Below are 24,353 nucleotides of genomic sequence, written 5' to 3'. Positions count from 1 at the left end.
CCAATGGACATGACCAGGACTGGGGCCACAGGATCTCCCTGTTCCCCGAGCCCCTCTGGGCTCAGTCCCAGGAAGCACGTGGGGTCACCTGGACGGGGAGGCTGCGGCCACAGGTGCGGCACAGACCCGCCTCCCCCAGCCTCAGAATGCCAGGCCCAGCATCCCCCCTGCCACACCAAAGGTGTGCCCACCTCCACCACCGCCCCTGGTCACACTGCCCCCTCCTCCAGTCTGACCCCACCCTTCACCAGGGCCCCCCGCTGGTTCCTCGCAGGGCCCGGCCCACGAGGAGGGCGAGGACAGTTCAGGGCCGGCCCGTGCAAGTGGCTATCCCCCGGGGCAGGTCTCCTCACTGCGGGAGGTGCGGCTGACCCCCGAAAACCCAGGCAAGAGCAGGGGTGGGGCAGCGGCCCCCAGCCTGGAAAGACGGTCCCGGGAACGCTCGGCACTGACTGCTGCCCACGATGTGCTGCCCGGCCAGGCCAACACTCTCGGGCTCGCTCCAGAATTTTCTTCTCTCTCCCCACCGCTGCCCACTCTCCCACCAACCATCCCCTCTTCTCTGCGTCCGCAGTGCAGGATTCTACTTTTTTATTCAGAGATGGACATCAGAGACTGTACCTGGGTTCACACCAGCACAAGGACGGAGAGCCTGCCGCTGAGGAGGACAGAGAAGTCTGCACCAACTAGAAGCTCCGGCCCCGTCAGCCCAGGGAGGGGCTGCCCAGGAAGGCGACCGTGAGCACGCCTGGCGGGGGCATGAAAAGAAGGTCCTCCACCTTGACAATGGCAGGGGGGGTGGTCTGCTCTCCCTGGCGGTCCGACCAGACCTGGAGAGCACACACACAGACCCAAGTGGCTCAGAGGAGAAGGACCAGGCTTATGGAGGGGTGACCGGGAGAAACTCAGGGGCTTAGGACCACCTCCGAGACCCTGAAATCGGTTAGGGACAGAAGGCAGACCAAGCTTTGATCACCCCTTCTTCGGAGGCCTGTAAGCTTACAGGTTGGGTGCCCTTAGCTGGAAAGGGAGCACCTTCTACAGGCAGAGATCCCAGGGCTGGGACAGGCAGGAAAAGGGGTCTTCGAGCAAAATCCCTTGATGAAATGAACACCAAGCCCCCGGCCCCCAAAGCTGGCATGGAGGAGAACATCCGCTGGGTGAAGCGGACCCTCATCTGAACTGCACTGCTGCCCGTGCGACTCTCCGCAGTGCGGGCTGCCCCTCCCTATCAGCCAGGCCCCCCCGGTGCCCTTGCCCCCAAATTCCTGGGGCTCTGGCAAGGCTGGTGGAAACAGAGGGCAGGGCTGCATGTGCTCTAGCTCAGAGGGGCAGGTCCCTGGGGCCGGTGGCCTGTCTCTCCGGGCTCCCTGTGCGCGTCCTACCCTGGACTACCTCAACACACCCTCCCCCACTCACCTGCGCCTCCACATGCACGGGCTGAGCCCCCTCTCCTCTTTTGGGCCTGGCCTCCCAACTCCCAGTATCTGGATGCAGATTTTCTCACCCCTCTTCACGTGACCATGAAACTGGTCACCCCTTTGAAAGAACACCCCCCTGACAGGCACACACCCCTTCTCCACATGGTGCCCCACCACATCAGAACCGCACGCAATACCCTCGTCTTTCATCTACATACACACCACTGCCTTACATGCAAGGTAATGAGCTCCTTGTCGCTTGAGACATTCAAAAAGCAGCTGACTGGCGAGGGATGCTCTGGGCTGTTGGTAATCCTATGTCTTGACCTGAGTGCTGGTGACAAGGACATGGCTTGTCTGTGAGCATTACTGAGCAATACAGCGTCAGTCGGCATCAGGGCAATACAGATCAGAACCACAGTGAGACACTACCTCACACCAGTCAGGTCGGCTGAAACGGACAAATCAGGAACGACAGACGCTGGCGAGGACACGGAGAAAGGGGAACCTCCGGCACGGCCGGGGGGAATGCGAGCGGGTGCGGCCTCTCTGGAAAACAGCCTGGAGTTAAATGGAGTTACCCTACAACCAAGGTATTTATCCAAAGGATATGAAAATACTGATTCAAAGAGTCACTTGTATCCCAATATTTAGAGCAGCCGTGTCCACAACAGCCACACTGTGGACAGAGCCCAGATGCCCATCGACAGAGGAATGGAGAAACAAGATCGCCATATATATCGCCATGCATGTAGAAGGGAATATTACTCGGCCATCAAAAAGAATGAAACCTTGTCATTGGCAGCCACGTGGATGGGACTAGAGGGTAGGACGCTAAGCGAAATAAGTCCATCAGAAAAAGACACACGGCGTATGATTTCACCCATACGTGAAATTTAAGAAACAAAACAGATGAACATGGGGAAGGGAGGGAAAAAAACCAAAAACAGGGAGGCGAACCGTAGGAGACGCTAGAGTTGGAGAACAAGTGAGGGTTGCTGGAGGGGCCGGAGGATGGGGAGCCAGGGAGACCGAGGGACGGGCGAGAAGGAGGCGCGTGAGGAAGCGAGCTCCAGGCACGACATGCATCTGGTGAATCACTAGATCCTACCCTGAAATTAAAAAAAAAAAATTAAAAAAGAATTACTGAGCAATACACTTGTCATTTAAGTGTATTTTTCTGTGCGAACATTATAATTTAATAAATATTTCTTAAAGATTTTCATGTATTTGTTCGAAAGGGGGGGAGTGCGTGTGCAGAGGGCGAGGTAGGGGGCAAGGGAGGGTCCCAAGCAGACACCCCCTTAGCCCAGAGCCCGACCTGGGGCTCACCCTGATGACCCCGAGATCATAACCTGAGCCGAAACCGAGAGTCGCACGCTTAACCCACTGAGCCACGCAGATGCCCCTCGATAAGCATTTTTAAAAATCGAAAGTGCCTGGGATTGGCTGAGAGCTTCTGAGGAGGGACATGGGCCGGCAGGCCCCGGAGATCCAGCGTCAAAGCTCTGGCACTGACGGAGATGCTGGTGGGGGCCCTGCGCCCACTCGCGGCCGCACGCCTCCTCCCCCCGCCCAGACCGGCCGGAGCGGGAGAGGGGCAAACCCGCGTGACGCAGGAGTGAGCAGGCCCGGACGGAGCACGCGGGGAGGCTCGGAGCCGTCAATGAGGGACTGAGCGAGAGGGTGAGTGTCGCAAGGACGGCGGTACGCACGCAAGGGTGCGCAGAGCAGGGACGCACGGATGCCTGGAGGACCCAGGGAGTCAGGGCAGGGGAACGGGTGGCGGGAGGTGTGAGCCCAGGGGCCTGGGGAGGAGGAGGGGAGCCACTCTTGAGGCCTGCTTCCCCCTGCTGCTGCTCTGCCCCCGGACGAGCTGTGGGGGCGACGCAGGGAAGAGCAGGTCCTGGCAGCGAGAGCTGGAACCCTGGTCTCTGACACCTCCCTGCTCCGAGCCCTCCCTAGGAGCCTGCATACACTTCCGCCGTCTCATGTCCCCCGGAGTCAGAAGGGACCTCAGGTCTCTGCCTCCGCCACAACTATAAATAGGCAGTGTTTACTGGAGGGCCAGTGCCACCTCGAGCGAGGCCGGGTCCAGGCAGGGCCTGGGGGAGGAGGAGGAGGAGGAGGAGCCACAGCCTTGCAGGGCTCCTGCCCATGGACGGTGGCCACACAGGAAAGGACAAGGGAGCGCCACCCCTCGGGTCCAGGCCCCCCGTGTGCCAGCGCAGGCCCTTCACCGGGGTCTCGCCCCGCAGATCTCCTGAGCGGTGCAGTGACAGGGAGAGGCAGAAAGGTGCAAACGGAATGTTCCACAGGCCGACCCTGGGCTCCCGGGACAGGGCCACGGCAGGAGCCCACGGGGTATCACGGAGTTCACGGCCCTCTGCCTCCCTGTGCTGCTGAATCTGCACCTCAGTGTTCTCATCCAGCAAGTGCGGCAATGGTCCTGGCGGGCTGTAGGGGAGACGAGCTCACGCGTGCGTGCGCTGCTGCCTGCCGCACCGGCTGCTCTGGCCCTCAGGGCCTGCGTCCACTTCGCATCCCCTCGCCGGATGCCCACCTTGGGCCGGGTCTGCAGGCGCGGGGGGCATGGGGGTCCAGACACAGTTCTCCTGGGGTCCCCTTCCCCGTGCTGACAGAGGGGGAGGCGCAGGAGCAGGGGCGCAGCTCAGGGAGGCAGCAGGTGGCAGAGGGGAAGGCCAAGCCTCCCTGGAGGGTGAGGACCTGCCCGGAGCACGCAAAGGGCCCTCCCCGGGGGGAGCACTCCCGCTGGGCATCCCGCACCCAGGGGATGAACATCCCGCGCAGACGGGTGAACTGGGCTCCGCGCTCCCTACTCCTCACGCTGGAGCACGACCAGCAGTCTGGGTTTCCTCTCCTGCCTCAAGGCCAGGCCTTATCTTGTCATCTGGCCTGTCCCCAGAGTCTCAGAGGCAACGCGGACAAGGCAAGGGCAGGCGCACAGCGAGAGCGTAAACTCTGCACTGGAAACTACACCCAGGAGTGCCAGAAAACACCGCGACCCGCTCTCCACCACGGGGAAGCCCCATTCAGGTTCCACATGCCAGTGAGAACCTGGAGATGCCCCTCGGGGCTCCCACTCGCTGCCGGCAGGGGACCTTAAGCAAGGAACGGACTGGAGCCCCAGAACTTATTCCCAGAGTCTGCCCCACTCCCAGCCCGCAGACCCTGCCTCCTGAGCCAGTCACCCCGGCGCCCCAGGGCCACCGGCCCGGCTTTGGATGCTCCCCAAGGACCCGGAGAGACACTGCTCCTCCAAACTGTAGCCAAAACCAAAACCCCCCATCTCCTTCCCCACCTCCATCCCCTACTCAGACCAGTGTCCTTGGTCCTCTGGGCCCTGCAGATGGGATGTGAATTTGAGTGGGGCTTCTCCATCTTTCATGGTCCTCAAGGGGCCGACAACCGAGGTCACAGACGTTAGAGTCAACACAGACGCATCACGGAGGTCCCTTCTGCAGTCAGAGGAGCGCTGGCCTTGGGGCAGCTGGGGCCCAGGGCACCTCCTCTAGGAAGGTTACTGGTTTGCCCCTGGGGCAGAGCGGTCCTTTCGGACTTTGCCCTGGGCAGGGGGATTCCAGCCAGGCCCTGGGCCTGGGGGCAGCGACTTCCAACCATCCCGCGAAGCAGATTAGGGTATGGCGTTGTGTGTGTGTGTGTTGGGGGGGGTCTCCCAGCTTCAACGGGGGCTGCAGCCCCGCAGGTGGCTTCAAACGCCCCTAATGTCAGAAGCCACAGGTTCAGAGGAGCAGCGCCTGGAAGCCACGGCCGGCTGTGCGGAGCCTGCCCTTTCTGCGCCCGCTGGACCTGTGTCCCCCCCCCCGCCCACAGTGCCTGACAGCCGGGGGGGGGGGCCCTGCGTGCTCTCCCTCGCGGGGAGGTGCGGCCACGGATCCAGTGCAAAGTGCTAATTATATCGTTTTTAAAATCCATTTCCGAGAGTGAGCTAATAACTGCATCCGAGAAGCGGAGTTCACTTACGGACCACGAGTGCCACCGGAGCCCGCCTGCCTCGCTGACTGGGCTCAAAGTTGCAGCGTGCTCAAGAAATCGCTCAAGGTTAGATTAAAAATAAGAACACCCGTGAAGATTCACCTGACTCATTAATATCCCTGTCCAATAGGAGACAGCTCCTCGGAGGGCCTGGCTTGGGGCTGGTTTTTGTTCTAGGCCTAGGAGGACCTTAATTTGCATTTATATTAAAAAAGAAGAAAACAAACAGAATTAGCTAGAAAGGTGCTTTGTTTCCTGTAAATCTGAGCTCTCCTGCTAAACACTTTCCTAAGGCAGCCGGCATGCACTTGGCCTCTGTAGGGGAGCGTGGATTCACACCTACTGCGCGCAGGGCGCCCTGCAGGCAGTGGTGAGCACCACAGGGCCCACCAGGCCTCAGCTTCTACCTGGCAGGTGAGCACTGTCCCCGGCTCCTTCCACAGGTGCGGAAAACGCACTGGGAAAAGAGAAATGACCCGTCTGGGTCCTCCAGGGTGACCAGACTTGGGCTGCAAGCCAGCTCCCTGGGCTCCAAGCTCAGGTCGGGGAAGCTAAGTAAAGGCAGCGTTTTCTTCCTTGTCCTTACACACGCATTCCAAGCTTTCTTTCCAGAAACCCGGGTGGAAACTCAAGGAAGGGAGGGAGAAGGACCCAGAGCCGTCAGGTGCCGCTCCGGTCCTGGACGGCAGGAGTCCCAGGCGCGCCCCGCTGAACTAACAGCCTCCATCTGGCCACACGGTCCTTGACTTTTCTCTTTGGAGCCTTGAGTGTTGGAAGCACGTGCCTGGAACTACCAATAAGGATTAATAAACACCCCCTGATGGGAACCTTGTCAGTCTCCCTAGTTCCTTTTTCAGGTAAATGGGAGCATCTTGAGGTTTGGTTTTCCCTCCAGTCCTCTCCTCGGTGTTGTAGCTCAGCACGTGAGACCAGCCACGGGTCTCAAGGGCTCATGTCAGTCCTGGGGCTGGTGTGCCCGCAGATGTCACCTGCTCTGGGGCTAGATCACTAAAGGCATGTTTAGGGAAGGATGGGTCTCTCCCCCGGGGCCGTCAGTGCTGGAGGCATATGTCTCGCCCTCGGGCTCACAGCCAGTGGGACCCTGTAGCCCCAGGATCACCGCCACATGCACCCGGACATTGTGACCACGGCTCGGGCTGCAAGTTGGAAGACAAGCATGAAGGCGAGGCCTGCCGGGCCCTTCCAGAGGCTGGAAGCACAGGTGGGGGAGGAAGGGCTTTTCTGCGTTTTGGCGGCGGGGGTTGGGGGGGGACAAGCGCGTGGGGCCGGCGGGCCCAAAGCTGGTTACGTAGACAACAGAAGAGTGGTTTCCTTCCGAAAACATAAAAACCTGCACCAATGAATTAAACATTTCAGACAAGATGACTCCCTACAAAGTCTTCTCCACCAAGAAGCCGAGACAGGCCGTCCTGTGTTGGCGCTTCCTGTTGCATATGGTACTGAGCAATCCTGCTTTTTCAGCAGGCAGAGCTTTCCAGACAAAGAAAAATAGCAAGGGGGAAATTAGAGAAGGAGGTCCAGAGGACTCAGGGCGCAGGAAGGAGAGAAGTGTGAGCAGGAGGAGGCCTCGTCTCACAGCGACGGGGCACAGGGAACCGGACTGGCCCAGAAAAGAGGCCACGGGAGCCAACACAGTGGCCCTGACAGGTCCACGGAGATGTCCCTGCAGAAGGAGGGTGCCACGGAGGGGGGGGTGAGCGGGGGGGGGGGGACAAGTTGCAAACCACGGAAACCACAGAGATGCCACCCTCCCTACTGCCACATCCACAGGGGCGAAGTGACCTGATCCAGTTCCCAAGGGTCTCAAAGTGTCACACCTGCAGGCTCTCCAAACCCCCTGACCTCAGTGGGGGCACTGCCCTAGGCAGCTCTCAGAGGCTTTGCTCGGTGGAAGTGCCCTGGGAGAGGGAGGCACCGGAGTCCCAGGGTGCACCAACCGGACTCCATCCCCAGACCAGGGCTGAACCTTCCCAATTTCCGGGCAGCAGGCACACTTGCCTTCCCCACCAGCACGGCCCGGCCCGGGGGTGGACAGGTTCTGCCCTCCTCCTGCCCTCCACTGCCCTCTCAGAGCCGTTCACCTGGCTGCCACCCCCACCCCAATCACCAGAGCACAAACTCTCCTCCCCACCCCCCACCCCCGGGGTCCTGGCACGACTAGGCTCCAGAATTCCAAGAGGAGCCAGGAGGGAGGAAGGCTGAAATCTGGGCTCAGACAAGACCAGCCTTGCGAGGGTCCCCCGCCGCCGCCGGAGTCCCTCTCCGTGCCGCGGAGCCAGGCCGGCCCTCTCCAAGTCCCGGAGAGGTAGTAAGTGTAAGGCTTGGAACCCCGCGCAGCCCAGCCCGCGCTGGGGCGGTGGGTGGGTGGGTGTCTGCTCTGGGGATTATTCTTAGCGCTCCACTCTCTTCGCAAAAGTGGCGCCTCCGCCCTCCAGGCTCCGGCACGCTCGCTCGGGGCTCGCACGCCCGGCCCAGACACCGGCGCGGAGCGCAGCTCCGGGTGGGGTCCGCGAGGGGAGAGGCTCGGAGGCGCAGGAGAGGCGGGGGCTCCGGAGAGAGGAGGGGGCGCGGCGGGAGCCCCCCCCCCGCGACAGGCTGCGTTTAACCCTCGGCGCCCCGCACCCAGCCCTGCGCCGCGCGCTCAGCCGCCTCCCCGGACTCCTCCCGGGGCGCGGGGAGCCCGGCGGCGGCGCGCCCAGCCCTTACCTATAGTGGTGATGACCGTGATGGCAAAGTAGAAGGAGCCGGCGAATTTCCACTGGACGCCGGCGCGGTGCGGCTCCGACTGCAGGATCACCAGCTCCAGCTGCCGGTAGTCCTCGGCGCTGATGTTGTACTTCCCCTTGATCCGGATCTCCTCGGCTTTGAGTTTCTCCTCCTCGCGCATCTCGTGGTCCGACTCCAGGGCGTCGAAGACGGCGGCGCCCACCAGCAGGTAGGTGAAGGTGCAGACGATGAGGGACAGAGTCCGCACGTTCTGCCTCTTCATGGCCGCCAGCAAGGAGCCGGCGCGGGGGGCATGTCCCGCAGGCTCGCAGCCGCGCGCGTCCCACTGCAGCGCCCGGCGGCCGCCGCCGCCTCCTCCGCCGCCGCCGCCGCCGCCTCCAAGTTGTAAGCGGCGGCGGCAGCAGCAGCAGCAGCAGCAGCAGCAGCAGCAGCGGGGAGGCGGGGGGCGGGGAGGCTGGGGGGGCCCCCCTCCGCCGGGGCCGCCACAGCCGCCGCCACCGCGAGGCGGCTGGCGGGGCAGGGGCGGCGCGGGCCCGGGCTCGGGCGAGAAGGCGGACAGGCACAGGAGGCTGCTCGAGCGCCGGGGCCAGGCGTCCGGGAGCCCCGACACCCTGCGCCAGACCCGGCCGAAGCAGCCCGCCCCACTGCGCAGGGCCATGCACGGCGGCCCCGCTGGGCACCGCGCGGGCCGCGCTGCCCTCCGCACCCCGCCCCCCGCTCCCGCCGGAAAAGCAGGGGCGGGAGCGGGAGCCGGAGCGCGGCCGGAGGGCGGCCGCCGGGGCCCGCGCCCCTCCGGGTCCGGCTCCCGGGCGGCGGCGCCCAGCTAGGAGCCCGCAGGTCTGCGCGCGCCTCGCGGGACCTCCTTCCCCTTCAGCCCTCCTCGCCCCCCCCTCGAGGGGGGGTGGAAAAGTTTGCGAAGTGGCGGCGTCTCCGGAGTCCCCAGCAGGCGGGGAGGGGGCCGAGCAGGTGCAGCGGGCGGGGCAAACCGATGCCCGAAGGTCCGAGCGCCCCGCGCCCACCCGGCCGCGCAAGGGCGCGGCGGGGTCCCCGCCGGGCGTCGGCCGGTCCGTGAAGTTTGCTCCGCTCAGCCCCCGAGGCGCGGGAGCGGGGCGCGGACCCAGGGCGGCAGGGCCCGCGGCAGAGCGGCCTCGGGGGCGGCCGGGGGACGGCGCGGCGGCGGTCGGCCAGCCCGCTCCTCCGGGGGCGGCGGGCGAGGCGGCGGCGGCGGCGGCGGCGGGAGGGGTCCCGCGGGCCTCGCGGAGCTGCGGGATGGGCGCGGGCGCATGAGCCGCGCCGGGGTCGGGGCCCTCCGGCGTCCGGGCGTCCGGGGAGGCGGCCGCTGCGCTGGTCTGTCAGGGGCGCTGCGTGCGTGCGCGCCGGAGGGAGCCGAGTGTGTGTGCGTGTGTCTGTGCGTATGTGTGTCCGTGTGTGCCCGTGTGTGTGTGCCTGTGTGTGTGTGTGTGTGTGTGTGTGTGTGTGCGCGCGCGCGCGCGCCCGCGCGCGCGCGTGGCACCTCGCTCCGGCGGGAGGGCCGCGGGGGGCGGGGGCCGGGCTACGCGGAGGCCAGGCCTCCCTCCCTCCCTTCTTCCCTCCCTCCCGCAGCCTCCCGGGCGCGCCACCTCCCGCCTGGTCCCCAGCCAGCTGGCGAGGCGGCCGCGGCGGCTCCGCTGCAGACCGAGCGCGGCGCACGCGGAGGGAGCCAGGGAGGGGCTGCCGGTGCCGCTGGGGAGGGGGCGGAGGCGGGCCGAGGCCTGGGTGTTGCCAGAGTGGGGGCGGGAGGAGGAGCCACCAGCAGGTTTCGGCGGGGGATGGGAGGATAAATGAGGCTGCTCGGGTCCTTGTCGCCCAGCTCCCCGAGAGCGCCTGCTGCCACGCGAGGCGGACAGTTTGGGAGAACCGAGCCTGGGGGCGGAGACGGGACTCAGCCGGAGAAGGCCGACCAGCAGCTCGAGGGAGAGGGGAGATCGGGGCGGGCGAGGCGGGGGGGGGGGTGGCGAGAGCACGAGGGGAGGGCGTGCCCCGGGGCCAGCCACCTGGCGCGGCCGCGTGTCCCTGCCGGGGCGCACCTCCTCATCGCGCGCTGGGGTCCCGAGGGCCGCCTCAGCCCCCGCGCGGGTCGCTGGACAGGTGGCCCAGCACCTGCTGATCCAGAGCCCTTATCCCGAGAGTGCTGAGCCTGGCACCGGCCGCACTCTTGGGGTCCGGGCCTCAGGGAAGGTTGCCGCATTCCCCCTTCCTGGTCCCCTCCCCGATGCTTTTCCCAGAAACATTCCTCGGTTCCCCGAGGCTGGGCGCCGGGTGTATCCCCAACATGATCCTGGCCCCTCCTCCTGCACATGGCGCCTCGCGATGGCCCCACTCCCGACCAGCCCAGGGAGGGAAGCCCAGGCTCCGGCAGGGGCGCAGCTATTCTTTGAGTCGGAAGACGGGCTTTATCCCCTTCCCACATCAGCCACCTTTGCCCGCTTCCCTCAGTCACCCTCAGGTCGTCGAGGAGTTTCCCTGGATCACCGACCCCCTTAACCCTCACCTGAGCGGTGGAGCTCCCAATGGGTAGGCTGAAGGTGCCGAGACCCAGGGTTCCCCTTCTCTGGGTCTGGCGACCTCCCTTGGACTCCAGCCAAGAAGAGGTGGCGACTTAGGGAAAGGGACGCCCCCCCCCCCCCCGCGGCTGACCAAGACAGCAGGAGTGGCTGAGGGCACCGCGGAGTAGGCCAGGGAATGGACCGAGCCTTGCGCAGCTCGCCGGCTCCGGAGCTCTGACCCCTCTGGGTCGCCCCCTCGGGCGCTGCTCCGGGCTCCCCATCCGCAGGCACTGGGGGCCAGGCGAGTCTGGGAACCCTATGCCTCACGGAGGCTCCCCTGCTGGGGCGCTCTCCACCCTGTTTCTGGGACTCGTGGGTGCTTGCGCCCCCGGCCCTACGGACAAGTGGGCCCGAGCTGGGGGCCACATCCGGGCTGTCGGGTTGACGTTGGGTCAGCCGGCGCCGTTAGGCACAGGGATCGGGAGGTCCCCCCAGGCAGGTGCTCCCCTGGAATTCACGTTGGAAACCGAGGCCCCTGCGCTAGGCGAATGCGCCTGGCCTCCCGGTGAGTCACCGTGAGCGGGCGACAAGGATTCCTGCAGCTGGTAATTAATCGCGCCCTTGTTCGGCCCACGACGGAACCCCAGTTGGGCCTCCTGCCGCCCTGCGCCACCCCTGAGTCACAACCGTCGGGCCTCGGCCGTCCGGAAGCCGCCCGCCCGCCCCGGCGCCGCCAGGGGGCACTGGACTCCGACCCACAGGTGTCCCCGCTCTGAGCCGACTCCGCAGGGGAGTCCGGGCGGTCCTGCCCGCGGGGGCGGGGAGGGGGCGGGCGCGCCGGCATGCTCCCCAGAGACAGACCCCAAGCTCTGTGGAGAGCCACTCTCTTTCGGCTTCCACACAGCCTTGCTGGAAAACGGCACCGTTTGTGAGCTCGTGGAAGGGACTTGGGAGAGTAACTCGCCCCAACCGCTTGTCTTGCAGATGGGAACACGGGCCCGGGGACAGCGGACAGTTACCATCCAGAAACCACTCCTGAGCCTCTGCCGGCTTCCGCCCAGCACCTCCTTCAACAGCTCCAGCTGCCTTCTGACCCCAAAGTCACAGCGCCTTGGATAGCCACAGCCCAACCTCTCCAAAAACAACACAAAACAAAAACCTTGGTTCTTCCTTTTCTCCCAAAATATGGCCTTTGGACTCAAAAGAAGCCCAGAGAGCCAGACTTCGGGGAGGGATCCTGAGGGCTGGAGGGGGACACACGCAGGCTCCCACACAGCCCTCTCTGCACCCCGCATCCCTCCCATGGTCTTGACCTACAGGTGGACGCGAGCTCCGTGAAGCAGAACCTGGCTCTGGCGAGTCTTCCCAGCACTGTGTCCCCAGTGCTCTCGCTCAGCTAGCAGTGTGGCTGGTTCCACTGACAGGCCACAAAGAGGTTAGAGCAGTGACCATGCCTCTGGGGAGCCCAAGCCTCTCTCTACTTCCACGGTTCTGGGAGCGCCAGCTCCAGCCCAGATAGGAGTGGATCTGGAGCTCCGCTGTGGCCAATGAGAGCCCAGGATTCCCCCTGGCCCCACAGATTGGCTGGGCGGGGCTCAGCTCCCAACCAATGAGGAGCTCCCTGGGAAAGCATCTCTAAGAGGAGCTAGAGCGAAGTGGGGGGGGGGGGCAGGAAGCACCTCCGCACCCAAGAAAGAGATGCCTGATTTGGGGCAGCAATGCATTCTCTGTGCGGCTTAGGCCACTCAGGGCTGACCAGTGCCGCTGGGGTCCTGTCTGTGCTCCTCCAGTGGTCTGTCACTGGGCCTCCCTGGACCTCAGTGTCGTCTTTAGTAAAAACAGTTGTCTTTGATCGGATACTAAAGAACATCATGGTTCATTACTCTCTCTCTCCTGCCTACTCGTTCGCTAGGTTCTCTACATGCGTTGGGCATATTCTTAGCCTCTAGGGGCTGAGGAGTATGACCCCATCTTATCCAGAGAAGCCACGCAGTGTTTTCTGGCCCCACTTGGTGAGCTGGAGTGGAATCGACTCTCAGCCCAGCCCTTCCGCAGCAGCACTCCGTGAACCCATCCTGCTGCTGGCCGAAGGCAGGGAGCTACAGTGTGCTGGCTGGGCTCCGGCGCTGGTGCCTGCGTGCCTCTGGGCATACTCACCAGTGCTGGCCCAGGACTGACGGCCGAGGCTTCCAGATCATCACATCTCTGTGGTGCTGCTCACGCCTTGACATGTTAACGCCCCCATCTTTGAAAAGAGGCAGAGGAGGCAGAACCGTTGCCCCCATTTTGCAGATGAGAAAGGTGAGGCAGTAAGCCCCTTGGGCCCCAGTCACAAATAGAGAGAAGAGAAAGCTGTGATGGGATCCTCCCCTTTCCCTGGGGGCCACTGCCAGCACTCTGGGTTCCTCCCTCCAGCCCTAGGGTTACCAGCCCTCACTAATGGCTCATGGGCCATGTCTGCACTTGAAGCCCCCAGCAGGGGCTAATGCCAGAGGGAAGAGCTCTGTAAGCAGCAGCCAGGTCCACCAGGTCTGCCAGGCTCTTTGGGATATGATAAGCATGTCCCCGGGGAAGTGTCTCTGGCCGCACTGGGGACGCTGGTTCAACAGGAAAATTCAGGATGTCTCAGAGCCCTCAGTCTGCCAGCAGGCACCATGGGCCCAGACAGGAGTGCTGTGAACAGCATTTCCCAGATTGGTTGGATCACGGAATCTGCCTCTGGGCACAGAGCTGACCTCAGAGCCAGGTCCCAAGCCACTCTTTGGGAACCACAGCCCCAGCCCGGGTTGCTGGGCATAGAGGGGCAGGAAGCCTGGATCCCACTTCTGGACGCACGCAGGCAAACCCTCCTCCGGCTCAGGTCCTGGCGGCCTGCAGTCAGGCCACCCCCCTCTCTCCTCTGCCCGCAACTACCTCTGAGCACGCGGGCTCTTGCGTTCCCTGCTGAAAACCCTCCACGAGCTCCTCGGCGCACCCTCGGTGTCGGCACCCTCAGCCCCTGCCCCCTTCCCCCGTCCTGCGGGGCAGCCTTCAGCACACGGTCCTCACAGCACCCAGCACCTCTGTGCCTTGTTCATGCTGTGCCCTCTGCCCGCGTACCTTTCCCTGTCCTCTTCGGGCTCTCAACTCCTCATCTTTCAAGATTCAGCTGCGGCAGCACGTCCTCCAGGAGCTTCCCCGGTCCCCAGGCTGGCCGAGGCTCCCGTGTCCCTGCACATACTCCTGTCCCATCTCCCCTGCCGGACTCAGCTCCTCGAGTGAGGGCTGGGCCTGCCTCGTCTCGGTCGAGCAGGGCCTGCCGCTTGGCAGGTAGCCAGCAGGTCCTCTGCTTGATGGCAATGAAAGGGCAGGGTCAGGTTCACTCACCCGCAGGTCTGAGGTCATCGCCCCACATGAGGTCTCTCTTAGGAAAGCAGGAAGACGTAGATGGGCAGAACAGAGAGGGAAGCGTGCTGTGCAGATGACAGATGTGGCTGCCGGCCAGGATCCTGTAGGTCCCCACACTTTAGGCTGTGACTCCGATGTCACTGGGGGTCCGGTGCAGAGAAGGAAGAGGAGAAAAAGCAAGAAAGACGGAGAGGGAGAGGGAGAGGTGCTGCGGGAGAGGCTCAGGAAGAGGAAGAAGTGGGGACGGGGTCTGCGGGGGGGGGGGTCAAGGGCCCCCAGGACTGGAACGAGTAGATGGGCGACCTTCCCTGGGCCTCGGCCCATGGCAGACATTGCTAATCGATCCCAGCCCTGTCTTTGGCCGAGAGGATCTTGAACACAGGCATATACACAGGGCTCATCCTGGGCCCAGCACTGACCTGTTTCCCTTCAAGGCCATCACCAGTCTGGCCTCCGCTGAGATGACAAAGAAGAGCCTGCACACAACGTGAGAGGACACGGGGAGCCATGGTCGGTTCTTGAGCAGGAGAATGGTGCCGTGATAGTGGTGTACTGCCCTCTGCTGTGCTGATCCTGGGTACGTGCTTCTTGAGCGCCTGCTGGATGCTGGGCCCGAGTTGGGTGTTGTGTCCTCATGACGGCTCTGCAAGACTGTCATCGTCATCCCCGCTCAGGACAGTCGTCCAAGCTTAGGACAGTAGCCATGGCGCCACTGCCCTTGGGGTGGGGGTGGGGTGGGAGTTAGGGCGCTGTGCCCTGGCCTCTCCAGGCACAGGCAACAAGGGGCCGGACCAGTAAGGTGGCAGGAAGGACAAGAAGGAAGAGACAGAGTGAGCCCAGTCCCTGGTACACAGCAGGTGTCAGAAGTTATTTTGTGGATTCCATGATTGAATCCAGCAGATGCCGAGATAAGTCCCAGGGTTCGGTGACACGTAGTGAGGGTCAGACTGGAGGCAGATGGGCTCCTAAGATACCAGAGGCAGAGCCAGTGATGGAGAAGGGAAACTGCCTTGGTCTGCCCACAGGGGTCCAGAACGTTATGTCAGGGGGCAGGGAAAGTGGTTCTGAGAGTGGACAGTCAGAGCCTGTGGCCCGGGGGTTGTCAGACCTCCAGCTTCCCCGGATACCTGTTGACAAGCGACCTGGGTACATGAGCTGCAAACTGGCCGCGGCTCCTCCCAGGGCGTCAAGCCCAGGTGGGCCCTTCCCGGCATTTCTTGGGTCTCAGAGACTTCAGCGAGGTGTCCCACTGTGGCCAGGAGGGCAGAGTCACCCGGGGAGTCCACACGCGACACTGCTGCAGGGACGGAAGGTGTGGGGAGTCGGGGCTCAGGAGGGCTCCGACCCGCTCCCGGAGCGAGGGGACGTTTAAGAGCAGGAACTTTATTTCACAGACGGCAAAGCAGCCAGTCCTCCCAGACTCAGGGGCACGTGGCGGACGAAGGAAGCACTGGGAGGCAAAGCCAGGCTAAGGTGCCCGTCTTTCAAGCCGAGGACATCTCCAAAGCTCCAGGCGCGCGTGCGCGCGCGCGCGCACACACACACACACACACACACACTTTATTAGAGGATGGGTGGTTAGTGGACTTCAGGTGTCTTAATGGGGCCCATCCCCACGTGGGCCTGGCCCACGAAGAGCTCCACCGCCTCCCCGGGGAGCCTAGGTGCTGCCAGGGTCAGTGCGGGAATCCCGGAGTCTTCCCAGCCTGCAGCTGCCGCGAGGGGCCCCCGGGGCCGCCAGAACCTGGGCCCCCGGGGAGGGTCTCCCGAACCGGGTCCTCCGCGGCAGGGTGCCCCAGGCAGCTGGCTGTTCTAAACCCGGGCTCAGCCGAGCCCCCAGGGCAGCAGGAGGGCCCAGCGCCCCGCCTCCGCCCCCGGGTCCCTGGGACTTGGCAGGACAGAGGCTCCGGGTGTTTGCTGACTGGATTAATGAAATGGATTCGGGAACAACAACCCCACATGGCCCGGAAATGGCCCTGGCGACCTCTCTCTTGGGCAGTTTCCCACCACCCAGTGCCTGGAATGATCTGATGTTCACAGGGAGGAGACGTGTGTGGAACCCAGCCCCCTGCCTCCTTAAAATAAATAACACAATAATAATACTAAATAAAGCAGAAGAAAAAATGAAAACCCTCTGCTCCTGAAAATAAATGAGAACAACGCTTCGTTGTGGCGCGGGTCCCACAGGACGTGGGGCAGCAGCTCGCTTCCCCGGGCTTCCAGAGCGGAACCTGAGCTCCACGGTGGGACGCGGCCTGCACTGGAGGGGGGGGGGGCGCCCGGAGGAGGGGCAGAGCCAGAGGCAGGTGGGGGACTCTGTCCACACCCAGTGGGACCAGGCTGCCTGCCCTCTGTCCCGGGGGCGTCTCTGGGGGTCGGGGACCTCGGTCGGTTGTACTCAGGCTGTGGGACGCGTCCGTGGGAGTCGGGCCACCGCGGTCCAAACCCGCAGGTGTTACCTTCTCAGGGGGTGACCTGGGGTGAGTGAGGTGTCCTCCTGGGGGAGGGGGTGAGCAAGAGAAGGGCCCCGGGGAGCGGTGGCTCCTGGCGGAGGCCGGCGCCCACCCAGTGGACCCCTGTCCGCGCCGCACGGCTGCCTGCAGCGCCCTGCCGGCCCGGGACCGAGTTCCGGCCCCGGGACCCTGCCACGCCGCCAGGCCCTCCGGCGGGAGCGGACTCGAGCCGCTCACCCGGGTGTGCGGTGCCTGCACGGACAGTTTCCCGATCCCCGTGGAAAGCGTCTCAGTGTTTTCTCTTCTCAGAAGCCTGGCGCTCGCCTCTGCTGTTTTCACCTTTGTGTGGCAGAAGGTATTTTTCAAACACAGCCGCGGTGGCTGCGGCTTCACAGAGCGATGCGGGTCCCCAGGCACACGGCCGCTATTTTGGGGCCCGGCAGGTGCACTGCTCGGATCATTGCAGGCCTACTTTCGGGGCGGAGGAAGCGGGCGGGGCCCTTCCGGCTCAGCCGGCCCCGCTCCACAACAGCGTCCTGGCCCCAGGCTGGGTCTGGGCATGGACCTCCCCGCCCAGCTCTCTGCTCTGTCCCCTGCTCTAGGCCTGGAGCTTCCTAAGGACAGGATCCCCTCGGAGTCCCCCGCACAGAGAGGGCTGACTAAACTTTCACTGGGTTGAACTAGTGCCAGGCGCTCTGGGTACAAGCTCCTGGGCGCCTCTGAGAAACTTTCTCTGCCTCTGACCTGCTCTCTACCCCCCAACGCCACCTGCCAGCCTGGGCTCTCTGTACCGGAGGGTGCGGGGCTCTGCCAGGTGGAGGGGAGACAGTGTGGTCTGGAGTCGGAGACCCAGCGGTCCCATGGGGCCCGTGATAGTCACGGTCAGCCTGACTGGGGGACCTCAGAGGGCTTCCCAGCAGGCGGACTTAGCCTTCCAGTCCCCAGGCCACGGAACAGGCTACTCCCAGCTCCCACAGCTGAACAGGGAGAAGGCTTCGTTGTATCTTGATGCGCACATAGTAGGCTCCAGTCTAGGACTTAAGTCTGTCCCTGCATCACCCAGGGCCGGAAGGAGTACTGGCAATTAGACCTCTTTCCTCCTTTGACAGATGACATGTGCATGACCCATCGTGGGCAGAGCTCGGACACCATCGACTTCCTGGGTCCCCCGAGCCTAGGGCAGTCTACACAGCTCAGCGATCCAGTCTTGTCTCCAGAGCCTTCTAGGGGGTGGGGGAGCCAACAGCAAGGCCCCTGCTGTCCGGGAGCATGTCCTACAGGGAGAGTGAACCACCACAAACCTGGGGAAGCAGCCGGGTGAAGCTGGAGGACGATGAGAAAACATGCGACAGCACCGTGTGGGGTGGGCAGAGGACACTTGGGTGTGGTGGTCAGGCATGTCCTCCCTGAGCAGACACCATTTGAACTGAGACACGGAATGACGTGCTGCTATTCAGGGGAGGGCATCTTGGCAGAGGAAACAGCTGATGCAAAGGCCCTGGGGTCAGTGGAAGGGGTTTGGCTTCTTTGGGGAAGAGCAAGAAAATGAGCATAGCTAGAATGTGGTCCCTGGGGGAAGGTGGCCCAGATGAGATCAGAGATGATGACTCCGAGGCCCCCAGCAGGATGGGAGACAGGGCCAGACCATGAGGATTCTCGCGGGCTGTGGAAGCGACTCAGAAGCCTCACATGCACTGTGTGGACAGAACGGAGCCATGTTAACTCCCCACTGGGTGGGGGGGGGGGGGCATCATCAGCACAGGGTCCCCGGGCCTGGGGAGCTCTCTGACCTGGAGGAGGAAAGGACCTCAGGAAAAGGACGGCCAATTAACGCAATCATGAGTCCAGCTCTGATGACGCTGAAGGCGGCAGACTGGGGCTGGGGAGCCCAGCTGCGTCCCCCGCCCGTCAGAGGCCACTGCCGAGCCTCTCTTGCTCACAGGGCACTGGGAGTGTCTGGGGGTAAGCGGAGGGAGGGAGCGCAGTCACTGCAGGGTCCGGTGCTGTCGGGCCTCCGGCACGTGAGGGCAGACACACAGTGGTTCCTGCAGCACAGGGAAGCGTCCCAGCTCTCAACATCCCTGCCCCTGCCCCTGTGCTGACGCCCTCATCTCGTCAACGGTGCGGGTTGAATCACTATTTTTTCAAAATCATTCTGTCCCTTTTATTTATTTATTTATTCTTTTTTTAAAGATTTTATTTATTTATTTGACAGAGAGAGACACCGTGAAAGAAGGAACACAGCAGAGGGAATGCGAGAGGGAGAGGCAGGTTCCCTGCAGAGCAGGGAGCCCGATTCAAGCTCAATCCCAGGACCCTGGGACCATGATCCAAGCCAAAGACGGACGCTTAACGACTGAGCCACCCAGGAGCCCTATTTATTCTTTTTTCTTTTTTTCTAAGATTTCATTTATTTATTTATTTATTTATTTATTTGTCATAGGCAGAGAGAGAGAGAGAGAGCACGAGCAGGGGGAAGGGGCAGAGGTAGAAGCAGGGTCCCCTCTGAGCAGGGATCCCAATGGGGGACTCGATCCCAGGACCCTGGGATCAGGACCTGAGCTGAAGGCAAACCCTGAACTGACGGAGCCACCCAGGTGCCCCTTTATTTATTTACTTATTCTTGATCATGGATAATACTTGTTGCACAAACTCTAAAAAGTAGAAATAGAAAATAGAATAAAACCAAAGAAGACCAAATCCCCAAATCCTAAGGATTTCCCCGGCAGGGACGTCAGCAGCATCTCGGCACTGAGGCCTGGGAAACACGGACAGCTGCCCCCCGAGGCTGCTGCCCGTCGAAGGGAGTGGGTGGGGCCGGAGGCAGCGGTACGACCAGCACTGCGTGCGCTCTGACCCCTGGGCCCTTCCCTTGACAAATGGGCGGAGCGAAGGCTCCTGGCCGGTCCGTGCGAGGGTGATGGGCGCCGTCTTGGAACTTACGCAGAGCTAGTGCAAAACACGTGAGCTTTGGAGTCCGATGGCCCCGGACTGGAATCCTGGCTTCACCATCTCCCGGCTGTCTGCCCTCGGATCTCTCCCTTCCGTGAGTCTGTTGCCCCGTCCGTGAGATGGGGACACGGCACAAGCTGAGGTCTTCTTTGCAGGGTGCCCGGCCCAGGTGAGCCCTGGAGGACGTGGGGCTGGTTGTGTCTCTGTCTCTCCTCTTGAACATCCCTCGCTCATAAGCTATTGCTTCTTCTTCAAGCACAGGGGCACGAGGGCTCCCACACGACCGTCCTGGGGGCTTCGGAACCATGCGGGGGGCAGGCAGCAGCAGGAGACCCAGGCAGCGAACAGAAGGAGAGAGGGGAGGAGGAGGCCACGCGGAAAGAGAGCCCGGGGGAGGTCAGCGAGAAGGTGGGGGGCGATGGCCGGGTGGGTCCCGGGGAGCCCTCCTTGGTGTCCACCCCAGAGCCTGTCTCTCCTAGCTTCGACCCTAGAGTCTGAGATGATCGGGAACAGAACAGAGCTAGATTTGTTCGTTCTTTCTGGACACAAAGTTCCACGGAGCATCTGCTGGGCCAGTTCCTGGTCCGGGCCCTGGAGGTTGCCAAGGTGAGGTCCGGGCCTTCCCATGTCACAGACCGAGGCGGCGCTGGGCCCCTGCCGGCATCCCTGGGTCATCGCCAGCACCACTGTCGCCGGCTCAGCCCCGAACGCGTCCACCCTCTTCCGTTCTCGTGCGGCCCACGCTCGGCCCCCCTGACCTGCAGCGTGTCCAGCGGGTGCGTCTCTCAGCTGTCACGGGGAGCACGCGGGAGAGGGTCCCGGCCAGGGCCTGGGGTCAGGCCTCTCGTCACCTCCAGTCTGTTGCCGCTTCTGGGCAGGGTGCTGGATCTTTGGCCTCCTGTCCCTCCTTCCTTCCCTCTTTCCTCTTTCCCTCGGGGTCAGCTCTGCCTGGGGCTGACTCTCTCTGATGTCTCCCCATTTCTGCTCACAGGCGTCCTGCCCAGGAACAACCGTCCTGTGTGTTCAAGTGCATCTCGGCATCTGCTTCTTGGCAGGGGGCGGGGGGACTTCAGACGAGCACAGGGGCATCCGCAGTCATATCTGAGCCCCCAGAGAGCTGACAAAGGAAAATGAGAGCATCTAAGGGGACTCGGAGCCAGACAGGAAGGAGGGGTTATACCCCAGGAGAGAGCGTGCCCCTGTCCGAGCCGTCTCTGGACCGATCTGGACGGGACGGATCACACAGCGTGGGATGGACTGGATGTTTCTGTCTCCCCCAATTCCGTGTTGAAGCCCTAAGCAGCCCCTGCCAGGTGTGATGGTATTGGGAGGTGGGACCTTTGGGAAGTAATCAGATTTAGACGAGCCCAGGAGGGCAGGGCCCCACAATGGGGCCACACCTCGTGAAGAGACGAAGGGACCAGAGTCACTCTCTCCCTGACATGTGAGGACACCACTGCTGGGGACAGAACCCTCCAGGAACTGAATCTGCTGGCCTCCTGATCGCGGACGTCCAGCCTCCCCAGCTGTGAGAGTACATGTCTGTGGCTTAAGTGCCCCAGTCCGGGGAATTTTGTACCAGCTTGAGTTGACTAAAACATAGCTGTGCCAAGAAATTTTTTTTAATTAAAAAATCAGTGGCTTGTTTCTAGCTCAGGTGAGTCGACAGGTAACCGCTCACTGAGGTCCCTCGGAGACCCCGGCCGACAGACGTTCTCCCCGGCCAGGGGCCTCCCAGATCCCCAACAGGGATGGGATTCCGACAGACCTTGCCGTGGTCCCAAAAAACTCTGCCCAGAAATGCCCCACATCATTTCTGAACATGTTTTGTTGACCGAGGCGTGCCACATGGCCAAGCCTGGGCGTTCAGGCCAACCTCATGCCCAGAAAAGACCTTTGCCCGAGAACCCTGCCCAGACCGGTGTTCACTGACGCTCGCAAAAGGAAGGCGTCTGAGAGCGCTTCCTGAGTCCGTGTTCATCCCTCATGCAAGGAAAAGACTCAACAAAGACTGGAACCCAAAAGAAAGTGAGAAAGTGCAGAGCCCACAAAATGAAGAAACAGGAAAAGGGAAAGACACGGTGGTGAGCAGTGGACGGTGACATGTGGGTCCCTTAGATCAACACGAATAAGGGTAGCCCCATCTTGGACTGTGTCGTCCAAGTGCTTAATGAGGGTTCCTGGAATAGAAGGTCCCTACTGGGAGCAAAAACCCTAACGGCAGTCTATTTATAAAAGTCCCAGCTCAGCAACCTCTGCAAGTTATGGGCGGGGGAAAGAATAAACTTTCCGAGGATCTCATCTTTGACGGGGACAGGAGAGGAAGAAAATAAAAGAATTCTAGAAGTGTCATCTTATTGGACCGAGGACAAGTAATTAGGGGAAAAATAGAACATCTGATTGTGTGAAATAGCTGTCGTCTTATATTTAGCTACTGGTAGAGAAATCTGTGTCTGGTTGTACAATCAGGGAAGAGAAGGTGGCCACCGGGGCAAGGGAAGGGGTCTCAGTGTCTGCTCAGGCCACCGTGACGAGATACCAAGATTGGGGGGTGTGAACAACAGACAGTTCTGGAGGTTGGAAGTTCATGATCAAGGGGCTGGCGAGGTAGAGCTCACACGGACTTGGGTTTTGTCCCTTGGCTTGCAGATGCCCGCCATCTTGCTGTGTGCTCATGGACCTCTTCTTTGCGCAGGCGCTGAGGGGAGGCAAGGGGGAGAGAGCACTCTGCGTCTCTTCTTACCAGGAAACTGACCCTGTCTGATCGGGGCCCCGTCCTCAAGACTTCAGTTAAACTTAGTTGTGCTCTCAGGGACCCGCTCCAAATGCAGCCACAGTAAGTAGTTGGGCTTCTACGCAGGAGTTTCGAGGGGGCACAAAGTTCAGTGCAGAGCAGAACAGAAGGCATATGTAGGGACTTGCAAATTAATAAGGGGAAAAACGGGAGGAACAGGAGCTTGATCAAAGCATCAAAAATGAGAAACAGTGTTGCAGAAGAAATAACCAACAGACTACCGTAAAATTACATAAAGTGCAAGAGTTATTTCTTGACTAGAAAGGACTGAAGGCTCCCAGTAAAAGAAAGGCACTGTCACACCGGACTCAACAAAGAACCGAGGGAAGGAACCGAGTCAGTCACGCGTGGTTTATTAGACGTACACCTGAAACGAAAGCATACGTTAAATGGTTTAAATGAATTGTTGGGAAAATATTTGCAAGGATAAAGAAAATTAAAATAAAGTAGGACTGGCAGATGTTAATCTCAAAAAAGTTAAAAATAGTTATATGTGATACGGTAGAATATTATACAATAACGTGATATATATAGCCATGAGCCTATATCAGAAAAAAAGGTATAAAGCGGAGTATACATAGCAAAGCCCATTAGGAACAGGCTCTTGGAGTGAGAGATACTGGCACATCTCTATTAGAAATGGACAAAAGTGTTGGAAATTAAGGAGAAGTCTAACGTATTGTATGGCCCCTGATTAGATCCTAGTCTGAACAAATTAGATTTTAAAAAGTCATTTGAGGAACAATTAGGGAAATTTGAGTGTAGATGGAATTTTAGAAGGTCAGAGAACATCACTATAATTTTCTCATGTGCAGGAATGGTGCCATGATTATTTGGAGAAGACTCGGTCTTTATTAAAGAGGCAAATTCAGCTATCCAGGGGTGTAATGCCATGAAACCCATACTTTAAACACCCCAGTGCAAATATGGCAAATAAAACAAATATGGTAGAATGCACAGTTATTCAATAGTGATGGGTATATAGTCTATATTTGTCTCTCTGTTTTCCTGTACACGTGGAATTTAAAAATGACAAACTAATAACACCAGATAAATAAATGCAAATATATATGATATAGAATTATATATGTATAATATTGCATAATTATATAATTATTATATATTCTATAATTAATATATGCTATGTTAAAATTATGTATAATGTTAATGAGATATAAATCATATATATGGACACATGTTCTCAAATAGTGAATGCATTTTCATACATTGCCAAAGGCCACTAATAAAAACCAGTATGTATTTTTTTTAAAAACCAGTATATAATAGGCCACCAAGAAAATTTTACCTAACTTAAGAACATACGAACAGTTTTTTACCTCATGCTCTGGTTATATCCAATACAAGTAGAAGTAAGTGATCAAAAGGGACTGGAAAACACTTTACTTGCAGATTTAAAACGTTCCTATAGAACTCTTGGATCAAAGAGCAAGTTGAAGGAAAAATCACACACTATCTGGAAAGCAAAGACAAAGACACGTCACACTAAAGCAGACAAGTGGCAGAAACCAAGCTGAGACGCACACAGCCCGAGACGTCTTCACTAGAACCGGAAGTCTGAAACAGCAACATGTTTCGAAACCAGGAAAAGAAACAACAAACTAAACAACAAAGAGGCAATTCATACGGATAAGAACCGAAATTGACGAAATAGGAAACATTTTTAAATAGTGGAAAGACTATGTAAATGCGAAAGCTTGTTCTTTGAAATGGCTAATGAAATTTTTCTGAAAGCACTCGTGAGTCCAATAATGGAGAATAAAGAGAGAAAGTGAAGTTGGGCCAGATTGGGAAGGAGCCGGCAGACAGACCAGGGTGACTACAGGTACAGGGAGATCAAAATAATTACGAGAGAATATTTTATGCAACTCTGTGATAACAAATTGAAAACCTTCGGGAAATGGGTGATTTCCTGGTAAAAGTAAATTACTAAAATCAGTCCAAGAAAAAAATGGGAAATTCTAATAGACCAATTACCATATAAGAGATTAGAAGGTGACTGGCAGTCTATCAGTAAAAACGCAGCTGGGCTGGGCTG

The 24,353-nt window shown here is 60.3% G+C and overlaps 1 protein-coding gene and 1 long non-coding RNA gene across 6 annotated transcripts in view; one reads left to right on the top strand and one right to left on the bottom strand.

Moving 5' to 3' along the window:
* The window catches only part of KCNK9 (potassium two pore domain channel subfamily K member 9), a 77,405-nt gene extending 68,474 nt beyond the window's left edge, over positions 1–8,931 (bottom strand). Inside the window, exon 1 of the mRNA XM_082720696.1 lies at positions 8,166–8,931. Coding sequence (XP_082576822.1) covers positions 8,166–8,844 — 679 coding nt within the window. The 5' untranslated portion in view covers positions 8,845–8,931. The remainder of the gene's footprint in view (positions 1–8,165) is intronic.
* Positions 8,304–16,206, top strand: LOC309859681. 5 transcript variants are annotated; one of them, XR_014308808.1, is made up of 3 exons: positions 8,304–8,394; positions 11,696–12,146; positions 12,624–16,206. It is a non-coding gene; the product is annotated as an uncharacterized lncRNA (long non-coding RNA). The 5 variants fall into 5 exon arrangements; XR_014308809.1 differs by having other exon boundaries at positions 11,696–13,012; positions 14,533–16,206; XR_014308810.1 differs by having other exon boundaries at positions 11,696–13,012; positions 14,511–16,206.
* Positions 16,207–24,353: the final 8,147 nt, after the last annotated feature.

This window comes from Mustela nivalis, assembly GCF_964662115.1.
Source record: "Mustela nivalis genome assembly, chromosome: 2".
In the NCBI taxonomy this organism is placed as follows: Eukaryota; Metazoa; Chordata; class Mammalia; order Carnivora; family Mustelidae; genus Mustela; species Mustela nivalis.
The sequence above is the reverse complement of the archived record's forward strand: the minus strand, read 5'-3'. Positions and strand labels throughout refer to the sequence as shown.